The sequence below is a fragment of the Schistocerca serialis genome, chromosome 7 (assembly GCF_023864345.2).
Source record: "Schistocerca serialis cubense isolate TAMUIC-IGC-003099 chromosome 7, iqSchSeri2.2, whole genome shotgun sequence".
Lineage (NCBI taxonomy): Eukaryota > Metazoa > Arthropoda > Insecta > Orthoptera > Acrididae > Schistocerca > Schistocerca serialis.
The window spans coordinates 453,920,914-453,935,188 of NC_064644.1; the positions used below are offsets into that span (position 1 = coordinate 453,920,914).

The 14,275-nt window shown below is 37.8% G+C and overlaps 1 protein-coding gene across 1 annotated transcript in view; it reads right to left on the reverse strand.

The window, feature by feature from the left end:
* LOC126412107 (bumetanide-sensitive sodium-(potassium)-chloride cotransporter) overlaps positions 1–14,275 on the reverse strand; it is a 598,521-nt gene that overhangs the window by 33,058 nt on the left and 551,188 nt on the right. The window contains exon 14 of the mRNA XM_050081538.1: positions 6,189–6,378. Coding sequence (XP_049937495.1) covers positions 6,189–6,378 — 190 coding nt within the window. The remainder of the gene's footprint in view (positions 1–6,188; positions 6,379–14,275) is intronic.

Genomic DNA, 14,275 nt, shown 5'->3' on the forward strand with positions numbered 1-14,275 from the left:
AAGATGAACCAAATCAGTGGAAAATGTAAATGTGAATCATCTGTTTCATGTTTTGATTCTCCACTGACTTGGTTCCTGTTAAACAATTTTGTAGTTAATAGAATGGTTCCTAATTTAATTTCCTAAATTCATTTCACCTGAGAGCTGGATTTACTGTTGAAATGATAACACACATAATGACACATGATAAAATTTTGTATCCTGAAATTGCGTTTTCACACTTTCTCATAAAAATGATCACGCTTACATATTGAGAAAGCTATCGGCAGAGAATGATGTTCTGAATTCGAACACAGCACATGCCAGTACACTTTCTGACTGCTGCAAACCTCAACAATCTAACGGATGTTGTACTATCATGATGAAGTCATGTTGAATGTGTCAATTGAGAGATAAATAATGTAGTGGGTATGTTTGAATATTAATGTTTCTGCCATTTGCAGTTTATACCACAACTGATGAGGCAGGAGCATGCCTGACAGGTCACCACTGAAAGACAAACATAGCAACATTACCCCCCCCCCCCCCCCTCGTTTGTCTGTACACCATGTGGCAGATATGTTATTGCTCCATTTCCTGCACTTCCTTGAGGCTGAACTGCTACTTAGCATTGACACGTTACAGGCCTACATACTTTTGTTAATATGTTATTTAAAGCATAAAGAAAGCATTTCAACTTAATTCTTTTTCCTTTACAGAATTTATATTATGCTAGCTGTCCGACACTTATAAGCGTCATATGCATTTATTGCCAACAGAGAAAGAATTAGAGTCTGAAAACACCAAAAGATCTATCAAACGGAGAAAAAGAAACAGAACTCATCTGCAATGTGGTGCTATGGAAACTCAATCCCATATAACAAATAAGTTTGCAAGGTTTAGAGGTGATGTTTTTATAGCAAACCACAAATAATTCCACATACTGTACAGAAACCTCATGTTCTGAGCAATAAATGTAACAACAGTCAAATAAAACAAATACAAACAGTTCACAAATCAAACACGAACAGATCTTTCTCTGAAGATATGACATCTCATTACATTACAGATGTGTAATTGTGCAACAGTTCAAAGGAGAATCCAGCTTCGTTTGGACACGTTATGCACACGTATGGTGTATCCGTACGCTTGCCCCATTCAGCACACTTCCTCATAACTTGCTTCTTCCCTTCAGTTGCATACCGCTTTTGCACAATGCATGTGTCTTTACAATATTTGTTATGCACACCTTTTGCAACATCCATTGGTGGAAGTACTTCCTGAATTATTTGTATTCTATTTCTTTGGCCAGCGGATATTCTTTTGGTCACATAAATAATATGACAACATCTGGTCCTGCCTATCGATCCCAGGTATACAACTATTATATTTGATAATTGGCAGTGGTTTTGAGACTATTTGCTGGCGTGTATTCGACACATGTCCAATTGTATTAGGATATTCTGTGGAAATACAGGAGACCTCTCATCTATCCTTTCATTTGCCAATCATTACACTGTCCGAATAGCGTACAATAGTGTCTCCTTTCCCCAGTTTTGTGCATACCACATCTTTAGGGGCATTTCTCCTATTTACCCTTAGTGTCCTGGTGCAACGTGTTTTTTCATTCAACAGGGTTTTAGCTAAAGCACAGCTGTTGTAAACATTGTCCATGTAAACGTGATGACCAACATGCAGCTTCTCTTCCAACAAATGTAATACTATCTTTTCAGCATGCCCTTTTCCCCCCATATCACCACGCATCCCCATGTACACAGCGCATTTTTCGCAAAATGCAGTGAGCGTAAGATGAGCAAATATCTGTCTCTGCCCATACCCATTTCTATTCCTCTATTTTCGAACAGTCGGTCTTTCTTGCAGTAGTCTTGTAATTGGGCATATTTGACATTACCCATACGTAATGACATACCCAGGAAGACTAGTATTTCTCCTATACGTACATGTTTCCAATTACTAATTCTAGAGCCCCCTTTTGTATTTTCGCTCGTAAATATATTGTGTGCATTACTGTTTGTTTCATCCTCTACGAACTCCAGTATGTCATCTGTAACCAGTAGCCTAAAGAAATCCATTGGCGTATTGCCAGCAAGATTTATCTACAAACATTCTGCTTTTGTAAATGGATGATACTGCATCCCATGTGGTTCTACATGCCAAGTCGCACCTGGTTTGCTTACTTCTGCGAGCATGGGTTTTTATCGTTGGTGATTTCCTTATCATCGTCATCCGTTTTGTCAGATTCCAAACTGTCGCGAAATGTATACGACAGTTCTGTTTCCACACTGTCATTACTATGGTATGTTTCTGCAGTCTCCAAATTCCAGCCACCCTCCTCTGGTTTGTCCCCTCTCAACTCAACATCACTATCTTCTAACATGCTTAGTAACTCATGGTCAGTATATTGTTCACTCTTCCTAGTCTTTTTCGGGTTAGTAGGCCCTAGTGTCGGTTGGTCCACCACCATTGCAAACAATGCCCAACACAGACGACTGAAGATGAAAACACACACCTGCAGACAGGAAAATGTTACGTGATATTTCGTTGGTTGCTTGTACTAACACGAGTGCACAGCCGAACAAACTAAAATGAGTACTCAGCTAGTGGACGCGCCACTTATAAGCTTTACCTGCACTGGCTTGTTGATCATGGAAACACTTGTAAGCATTGGCGGCACTGGCATGTTGATTGCGGAAACGCTTATAAGCATCAGCCAAAGCAAACGTGTTAAACATTGGATTCATGTGTACTGCCTTGTCAGAGGCTCCTGTGTTTTATGTCAAACAGAACTTACGAACAATTCTTTGACCCAGCCTAACTTTGTAAGCGCTTAGAAACAATGCATGCTGATCATAAAGGAAAAGACATTAACTTTTTTAAAAGCCAGTGTGACTCAATAGAAAAATCTAAACATCAAATAATTACTTTTGCAAAAACCAAACATGAAAATGTAATTTATGCATCTTACTGTGTTAGCTGCTGTATTGCGCTTAACTGTTAAGTTCATTCAACTGGAGAAAAACTTGTTAAGCCATGTGTAAAAGACACAGTGTAGTGCATTATTAAAGAGCAGACTGCCACAACAATAGAAGTGGTACAATTTTCTAATAATACTGTTTCATTACACATCAAAGCTCGTTTTGCTGCCATAAGGAAGGAGTTGATTTATCAATTTAGACTTTGCAGTGATTATGCACTAAAAAATGGACAAATCTACAGATATCACAGGACTAGCTGAACTATTAGTATTTGTTCGATGTATATTTAATAAAAGTATTGAAAAAGATTTATTCATGACCACATATTTACATGAAAAAGCAACAGGTGAAGATATATTTCACTGAATTAATGATTACACTATAAAACATGAGATCGTTGGAAGAAGTGTATCGATATTTGCAAAGATAGTACTTCAGATCTGATAGGAAAAATCAAGGGAGCTGTACCATTTATGATATGAGCAGCTACAAGAAGCAGCAGCAGTCATTGTATTTGCTTAGGCAATCTCTAGTAACAAAACATAGTGCCTAGTGATTTGAAATACATCTGAAATGCTCGAAATAATAAACTGTGTAAAATCTCAACCACTGCAATCCAGATTGTTCAAAATTTTGTGCAACGATAGGTAGTGAACACAATGCACTTTTATTACATACAAAAGTGAGATGGCTATCCAGAGGAAAAGCACTAGAAAGGCTTTATAACTGAGTTACTGGACTCCCGTAATATGCAGCATAATTCAGTACAAAATTTTATTGAAATTTTAAGAAATCCTTTATTGTTGATAAAAGTTAAATATTTTGCAGACATTTTTACAAAGTGCAGCAAAATTAATCATTGCAAGGAAATAGTGTTACAATTTTTAATACAAGAGACAAAATTGCATCTTTTGTGAGAAAATTAAAATTTTTGATTTATTCAGTTCAAGAATACAATTTTAATTGTTTTCTTGCATTATGTGGATGTTTGACTGAATTTTTTTTTAAATATATGAAGTAGTTTCTAAGCTGTTCACAAAGCACTTACTTAACTTGGGAAAAACTCTTTTGCAATACTTTCCAAAGATCTGTGAGAATAATTCCAAGGCTCAAAATCCACTTTCCATAACAGCTAAGGCTTTAAGTGTAAGAGACTATAAAAATCTAATTGATGAAAATCTAATTGAGTTAACAAGTGACTCTAATATAATCAAAAGTACAAAGATTAGCCATTGTGTAATTTCTGGGTAGATTTATCAGAAGAAGCTGAGTTGATTAGAACAAGCTATTATTGTTTTAATTGTGTGAAGCAGGATTTTCTTATAATATGGCAATACAACAAGAACGAAGTGCTCGTATTAAGAAGGGTGTAAGACAAGGCTGTAGCCTTTCGCCCCTACTCTTCAATCTGTACATCGAGGAAGCAATGATGGAAATAAAAGAAAGGTTCAGGAGTGGAATTAAAATACAAGGTGAAAGGATATCAATGATACGATTTGCTGATGACATTGCTATCCTGAGTGAAAGTGAAGAAGAATTAAATGATCTGCTGAACGGAATGAACAGTCTAATGAGTACACAGTATGGTTTGAGAGTAAATCGGAGAAAGACGAAGGTAATGAGAAGTAGTAGAAATGAGAACAGCAAGAAACTTAACATCAGGATTGATGGTCAAGAAGTCAATGAAGTTAAGGAATTCTGCTACCTAGGCAGTAAAATAACCAATGACGGACGGAGCAAGGAGGACATCAAAAGCAGACTCGCTATGGCAAAAAAGGCATTTGTGGCCAAGAGAAGTCTACTAATATTAAATACCGGCCTTAATTTGAGGAAGAAATTTCTGGGGATGTACGTCTAGAGTACAGCATTGTATGGTAGTGAAACACGGACTGTGGGAAAACCGGAACAGAAGAGAATTGAAGCATTTGAGATGTGGTGCTATAGACGAATGTTGAAAATTAGGTGGACTGATAAGGTAAGGAATGAAGAGGTTCTATGCAGAATCGGAGAGGAAAGGAATATGTGGAAAACACTGATAAGGAGAAGGGACAGGATGATAGGACATCTGCTAAGACATGAGGGAATGACTTCCATGGTACTAGAGGGAGCTGTAGAGGGCAAAAACTGTAGAGGAAGGCAGAGATTGGAATACGTCAAGCAAATAATTGAGGACGTAGGTTGCAAGTGCTACTCTGAGATGAAGAGGTTAGCACAGGAAAGGAATTCGTGGTGGGCCGCATCAAACCAGTCAGTAGATTGATGGGGGGGGGGGGGGGGGGGGGGGGGGGAAACCAGCAATGAATACAATGTTCAGAAACAGGCTTGACACCCTACCAGATATCAGAATTCAACTTTCTACTACTGTACCTGACAACAAGAAGATTTGTAATTTAAGGGCACAAAATCTCTGAAGCTATTGAAAACTTGATTCCACTTTTCTTTTATGTGTTAAGTGAAAAATAATTATTAAGTACATTTGAAATAAATTTTGATTATTTTGTTTTTTAATTTTATTATAGTTTCTGTATTATTGGTATGATTTAAAATTGAAGTAATTGATGAATATAACAAGTTTTTCTTACTTTTTAGAAAAAAACATTTATTAATTTTACTAACTTTCAAAATGAAAAAGGTGTTCCATCAAAGCCACAGGATTCTCAGAGTGTTCACTCTGGATTGCTGATTTTGTTCAATCTAAAAGTTGCATTCTGTTTGCAGCGGCCGGATATAGCGGTCATGTGTGCTTGTGTATGTGATTTCTTTTCTGAAGAAGGCTTTGGCTGAAAACTCGATATGTAACAGTCTTTTTGTTGTGGCTGTCTGCAACTCAACATGCCATCTTTATGCTCAGTAGCAGTTTATCTTTTTCATAATATTGTAGACATTCCAACCTGGACTTTTCACTGTTTGAAAGTCCACATCAGTATGGCAGGGCAGAAATTTGAAACCTGTTTCTTCCTATCAGTGTTGTATTGTGGTACATCATTTAATTATTCACCAGTTACATGAAAGATAATGCAGTTTCCACCACATTTCTTCATTATATCATCTATTTCAATGTAATACAAGTTTATTCATTTTGGGTTACCATAGAAGAGTATTGTTACTAAAATACTGAAGCTTATTACATTCAAACTGAAACTGCATGTATTAACAATCACACTGTGTGTCAGTAAAACTTCATTATCCAGATATGCATGAGGGAATTTTTACCTGTAAAGATCAGCTTTTGATTCTCTCTTCTTCTTTTCCCGCACGCTTTCTGCTTTGTTCTTATTTTCATCATCGTGATCTATTGTTACCACTGATGAATCTCCAACATTTGTGGCATCAGGGTTAGTGTTTATTTTTCCCTTCTTCAGATTGGGTGTTGGCGGTACAGACAAGTCACTTGCACTGCTTGCTGCAAAGCGTCAAAAGTAATCACAATACTTTGAGTGGAAAAATAAACACAAGGAGACTTTTCTAGTTTCCATAAATAACACAGCAACAGGTGAAGTACAACTTGTACACACAATATATATGAAAACACATTAAGAAATGCAAAGTTATCAATGGCGAATTTCCAAGTAAGACACCAGAAAGGCTCAGATAGTATTTCATAAAAGAATAATAACCCTTTATCTGTTTTTTTTTGCTGAAAATTTTCATTTAAGATATTTTCAATATAAAGAATGCAACGCATCAGTCTATAGGTATAAAACATATTCCATTACCTATAGTATTTTTACCCTCCAGCTGTTGCACTTATTAACAAAAATGAAAACTCTTACTGCTTGTATAAAACAACTTTCTTTTTGCTCATAATAGTTTAAAGAATCATTCTCAGACTCTCAGATAGGACCCATTATCATTCTGCAGCTATTGTGAAATATACTATTTCCTTGCAACCATCAGAAATCCACAAGCTGATTATTAAAGAAAAGGACTCGGGTAAAGAAAAACCTAGAAACAACCAGAAAAGCATAAGTGATTTATCAATTTTTTATAAGTGCTGCAGTACTTCTTTCAAGACATGAGGGCCAAACATCCTTTGAGGAGCTATAATATAATTTGCTAATATAAAGCAGGGGTCCACATCAGACAGTACAATCAGATAACATAATACCTAGTCACAGGGTTTTTGATATATGTAAGCCCATTGGAGAAGCACCAGCAGGACAGATAACAAATTGAATTATCAACAGTTATTAATTTTCTACAAAAGCTGCTGTTGTTACAACTTGGATATATAGAAAAGCTATGATCACACAATTCTTTATTAAGCATTATGCATTTCAAAATTTCATCATCAGATAGAAGTTGTGCGATAAAGTGTTCAAAGAAATTAATGAGAACAAATCACTGCACAGCAGTGAGCAATAACAGAATTTTCAATTTCTACAATTAATATCATACATCTAAATCAAACTTTAGTGAATGGCTCATGAAAGTGAGCAAACAGACTGAATATAACACAGGTCTCCTCTCATATAGGCATACAAGATTTCATTTCTATGGGCAATGCTAGTGCCACATACCAGCCTTTGTTTACTTCTCAGATACCTTATCCCAAAGTCAGTTTGGCAATGGTTCTCTTTGAACAGACAGTGGCACTGTCAAATACACCTATATGAGATGGGATCTGTATTGCATCCAGTCTATGAGCTCACTTTAGTGAACCTTTTACTAAAGTAAGTATGGGATTAATTGTAAAAATTGAAAATTCTGTATATGCACCACTCCTGTGCATATCTGTATTAGTATCTACACATTTATTTGTTGTCATTAATTTTTATCTGATGATGAAAGTTTCAATTGTGTGATCAAGACTGTTCCATATTTTCAAGCTTTGCCAAATCTGAATGGTCACTTGCCTCTACCACAGCTGTGTTTTCCTATCATATAATGACTGTTGTTGTTACTGTTGTGGTATTCAGTCTGAAGAATGTTTCAATGCAGCTCTCCACACTAGTCTATCTTATGCAAGATTCTTAATCTTTGCCTAACTACAGCAACCTACATCCATTTGAATATGATTACTGTATTTGAGCCTTCTTCTATCTCTACAGTTTGTACCCCCCATTGACACTTCCCTCCATTATCAAACTGATGATTGCTTGATAACTCAGAATGCAACCATTCCTTTTCTCTCCAATTCAGATCAATACCTTCTCGCTGGACATTCAATCTACCCATCTCATCTTCAGTATTCTTCCCTAGCATCACATTTCAAAAGCTTCTATTCTCTTCTTGTCTGAATTTTGTGTTGTCTTTGTTTCATCACCATACAAGCCAACACTCCAGACGGTTACCTTCAGAAAAGTATTATAATTTTAACTTTTCAAACATGGGTATAACCTCAAATGAATAACGAAGAGAAATAAAACTGAAATCTGTGACAAACTTCATTTTATAACTGCTAAGAATAATGGCCATTAGTTTTTGCTTTAACTGAAGGCCCCCCTTTCCTTTTATGTACCCCCCCCCCCTCCCACCACCACCACTGCCACCCACCTTTCTCTTAAAATAAAATAAAAAAGTGAAAGTTACTCTTCTACCGTCTGAGCTCCATTATGACACTTCGGCAAATGAAGATCATAAATATATATCACACATTTTCATCATTAGAATCCCACAAAATGACTAGTGGACACAATGGATAAAACAGTGAGTGAATATTCCTGTAACAAAATAGAAATTCCAGGCATTCATTCATGAACAATATGCCAAAAATACTTACAGGAAGTTTACATCGCCAGACAAAATTCTTTGTAAGTTCATAAACTCATAAGCCACGTAAAGAATCATGAACATGAGCACATTGTCATGAAACGATCTAGTTCATGTATTGTGGTAAAAAAGAGGACAGAATATCTTGAATGAAATCTAATAAGTGTTTTTAACAGTATTATTATGAATGTTTGGAGAACTAACCTATGCTTACCCCTACATCTATGTACATACTCCTCAAGCCACTGTATGCTGCATGGCAGAGGTTGCCTTGTGCTACTACCAATCATTTAATGCCCTGTTCCACTCACAAATAGAGCAAGGAAAAAAACAACTGTCTATTTGCCTCTGTACAGGCCCAAATTTGTCTTCTCTTTGTGGTCCTTACACTAAATGTACACTGGGGGCAGTAGAATTATTCTGCAGTCAGCTTCAAATACCAGCTGTTTAAATTTTCTCAACAGTGTTTCATGTTTCATGAAAAGAACATGATCTTCCTTCCAGTTCACAGAGCATATCCGTAATAATTGCAAGTTAATCAAACTTACTGGTAACAAACTAGCAGCCCACCACAGACTTGCTTTGATATCTTCCTTTAATCTGACCTCTTGGGAATCCCAACCACTCAAGCACTATAAACTACACTTACCCAAAATTCTCCCAATAAAGTTTCCTACTACTACCACCCTTATGTGCTCATTCCATTTCAGATCGCTTTGCAGCATTATGCCTAGATATTTAATTGGCATTACTGTGTCAAGCAGCATTACCAATGCTTTTTTTGAACATCATGGGATTGTTTTTCCCATTCATCTGCATTAGCTTACGTTTTTCTACATTTAGAGCAAGCTGCCACTCATTACACCAAGTACAAATTTTGTGTAAGTCTTCTTGTATCACTCAACAACAACACTATTCCATACATCACAGCATCATCAGCAAACAGCCACAAATTGCTGTTCACCAAGTCCATCATATCATTTCTGTATGTAGAGAATTAGAGCAGTCCTGACACACTTCCCTGCGTACTCCTGACGATACTCTTGTCTTTGATGAAAACTTGCATCAAGGACAACGTACTGGATTCAATTACATAAGAAGTTTTCAAATCGATCACATATCTGGCGACCTGTTCCATGAGCTCAGACATTCTTTAGAAGCCTGTGTGAAAGACTTTCCAAAAACCTAGGAATATGGAATCTGCCTGTTGTCTTCCATCCATGGTTTGCAGAATATGTGAGAAGAGGGCAAGCTTAGTTTCACGTGATCAGTGCTTTCTAAATCCGTACTGATTTGTCAAAAGAAGCTTATCTGTCTCAAGGAAATTTGTCATATTCAAACTCAAAATATGTTCATGAATTCTACATCAAACAAATTAAGGATAGGTCTGTAATTATGTGGGTCCACTTCTCATTTACCCTTCTGATATACAAGAGTCTGCTGTGCTTTTTTCCAGTCGCTTGGGACTTTGGACTGCATGAGAGATTCACAATAAATGTAAGTGAAGTGAGGGGGCATTGCCATAAAGTTCTCTCCGTAAAACTGAATTTGGATTCCATCTGGACCAGGCAATTTCAACTTCAACTCCTTCACTGCTCTATGCCAAGGATGCCTGTTGCTAACTACATCAAATTGGTCAAGAAGTTAATGGGTACAAGCCTTGATCCACTTAGTGATTTTACATGGGACCAGAATTTTCTCAGGTTCTCGACAAGATCTTTTGATAAGGTATCTTTTTACAGACACACAAATTTCTCATAACTTTTGTTCACTGACATTTGCACATTCTTTTCTAAACCAAGAGTGCAACAATCCCTGCTTCCTCAGTATGTTCCAAACAATGTTATTAAACCATGGTTAGTCTTTGCCATCCCTGATCCACTTACTCGGCACATAATTCTCCAGAGAGTTATTTACAATTGGTTTAACCTTTGCCCGTAATTTCTCTAAATCCAACTACATGCAACTTCCATTCTGATGGACTAAATTGAGAGGATTAGTAATTTAATAGTGTGAAATATTCAATGAATAGGTACATTAAGCTGAAATTAAGTTCTCTGTTAGGGCACAAAAGTAATCTCAGATAATTCTAAAGTTTCATACAAAAAAAAAAAGTTAGTACGCAAATGCTGCTTTTAACTGAGAACAAGTTATGGTATGCAAAAAGTGAATACTGATATGTATTAATATTACAGGAGTAAGGGACAACATCTGAATACAGCATATTATCAATTTTTAGAAAAGTTTCAGCTTATTTGTTTTCTCAGGTTTAGTTCCACAGTCCTTTGAAATTTCTTGATAGATGACATCATTTCTGCTGAGACTGTACACTAGTTTATTTGGTCACTGCACCTACCTACCGTTTGTTCATCAGCATGAATCAGAACATGTACTGTGCTTTGTTTTGGAGGATGCTGTACTATTAGATACATATATTCATGAACTTGTCTGCTTAAAGATGGCTGCATATGCAAAAATGACCGACAGTAGTTTAAATAAAAAGGATGCAGAGTCTCAGCAGAAATAAAGTCTTCTTACAAGAAATTTTAATTTGTCTGACACCCATTCCAAATTACTATTACCTTTCACAATCTAAAATATATTTAAAACAATAACAATTAACACTGTCATATGTTTGTACTTCGTGTGACTAACAAGCAAGCGGTAAAATATAATATAGTTGCCATATATTATGCATGTGTTCCCAAAGTGTCGTAGGTGTCTCTTGTGTACTTTCAGAACATGCATGACTGATGAACATATTTTAAATTTAGTGCAATGGCTATGTTGTGTCAAATATATTTGAAAATGAAGTCAGGCAAAATACTAAAACCATTTTTTGCATCTATTCTATGTTTTTCCAAGTTAGAACACCACTTCATGTACAAACCATCATCAACTGTACATTCTGTACTCATCTCAAAATTTACCACCAAATAATGAAGATAAAATTGCTTTCTGTCATAGTAGTATCAACTATACCTCCTCCTGTCATCTTCTGAATGTGAAAATTATAACTTTTGGAGGTTCTATAAAAGTTTTTTTTAAAAACTGTCTGGTGGTTTTGCCTTAGGACAATAGTACCACTAGTAAAATACTGATACAGGCCAATACCATCAAATCACTGCTTGCTGCAATTTCTTCTGAGATCAGACCAAAGCAACACCTCATCCCTGAGAAGTCATTTTCCAATGCTCAGGATTCATTGCTTTCCTGCCCATATTTTCAATGAGTCTACTTCTCAGTTTCCTCTTCAATCACGTAAGTAGCACTTTTCCTTAACAACTGTGTGAATGTCTGTTAAGTGCATTCACCTTCCTGCTGCCATAGCCCACAGTACACCACCCTGTTTTGCTTTCTCACTTGCTGAATTTGCTTAGTCTCAACATCCAAGACTCCCTGATTATCAGAGAACCAACAGACTTTGCTATTTTAGTTAGCAAATGGCTCTATTCCAAATAATGCCATCATCAACAGGAGTTCTTACTTGGATAACCTGCAAGAAATGTACACAAACCAAAACCACTCAGTTTACACTTTACAGCAGCATGTTAAGGCTATCTAACCATTACATGCCAATCAACAACATCACATGCTGCCAGCCATCAGACTGCACCAGACAGTGAGTTATGGTCCAATTTTCAGTAGTTTGATGGCTGTGCTGTTCGGTTTTTATGAACTTACATCACATTCTGCTTGAATACATATTTGTCACTGAGAGGCAACATTCAAGTGCCACTGCAAATCAGTGTTATTATGTGTCCACTCTGGAATAAGAATATATGCATTTCATGACAAAAGAGCCATGTCAATAATAAACACAGAAAAAGAAACACTTTCCAGATTTTGGTTGGTTGATATATTTGACTCAACGCATCTGGGGTTTGCAGTAGCCACCAGAAAGATCGCGGGAGGCGCACATCGGCATGGGGCATCACGGACAGTAGTTGCCACAAGTAAAGTCCCGTCCAGCAGAGGGCACGCGATAATTCGGCCCGCGCCTTGTGCAGACACAACAACAACAACTCAGGCAGCACGGGCCATGCCCAGTCAGTTTTTCATCGGGCATGCCTAGCAGACAGTTCCCGGTCTACACTATGTGAAGTGCGACGGACAACGTGAATCATGTTAACACACAATTGGCAATGAGTAGGGTCGTTCTTTTGCGTGTTGCGTCGTCGTTCCGGTTTCGCAGCTTATCCACAGCATGGAGGATTTAGTGCAGGTTTTGGTTGAGCAGCAGACAGAGCTCATGGCAACCATGAAACAAGTGCTCTCCACGCAGTCTGCTCCAGCGCTGTTCCCTCCTCCCTTTCCCCCGTATGACGAAATGGCAGAGGATTGGGACGCATATGAACATCACCTTCGGCAGCATTTCCAGGCATTTCATGTTGCCAATGTGGAGGTATCTCGTGCTCTTTTCTTGTCTTGGATATCTCTCTTGCTGTATCACGTTTTGAGGCAGTCAGCGCTGTTGCAGGAACCCTCGTCCATGTCTTTTGACGCATTCTGTTCATTGCTGTCTTCATATTATCGCGGCCGCATGCATGTTCTGGCAGCTAGGGTCGAGTTCTATCAATGCAAGAAACAGCCCCATCAGTCTTACTGGGCGTGGGCTGCTACCCTGCACGGTCTTAGTCATAAGTGTCATTTTGTCACAGAGCAGTCGCGAGAATCGTATGCCCACATTATGGTGTGCGACGTCATTGTTCAAATAACTTCCGGGAATTCAGCCAGGTAACACTTTCAGCGACCGCCGATATTTCGGCGGGAGAACACCCCGCCATTTTCAAGGCAAACTGCAATGGACAGGCGGCGTACATGCAAATTTAATACCTCGGTTCTCCGACAGAAGCAGGAAAGATAACACACACACACACACACACACACACACTGAACACTAGTGCCACCAAAGATGACCAAAGTCAGAGCTATCGATAGTGAGACTACGAATTCGCAGGTGAGGCAGCATTGACTCTGTTCCTCTGTTTTTTGACAAGGGAGAGATCCGGATTCCAAACAGAATTTAAACAGAAATCTCCATCCCTGTTAACGAGGTTGCTCGCTAATTTAATCTCAACTGCCTCCCTAATGACACTGTCCCAATAGCTGGACGTGCATGCCAATATCTCGGTGTTATTATATAACATGGGGTGACCAGTATCCAAGCAATGTTCGGCAATAGCAGATCTATTTGGCTGCTGTAATCGTGTGTGCCGTTTATGCTCTGTCCTCCACGGTCCTGATAGTTTGACCAATATATGCCATGCCGCAGCTACAAGGAATACGATATACACCCGCCTTACGCAGTCCAAGATCATCCTTAACGGAACTCAAAAGTGCTCTAATTTTAGATGGAGGTCGGAAAACACATTTCACATCGTATTTCCGTAAAATACGACCGATCTTATTGGACGTGTTTCCTACGTAAGGCAAAAAGGCAGTAGACTTAGGTGTTGACTAAGAATTATCATCAATCATCCGATGTACAGTTGGTCGATAGCGCAACGCACGTTCAATCTGTCTATCACTATAACCATTTTGACGAAATGTAACTTCAAGATGGGACAGCTCAGCTGGCAAAGTCT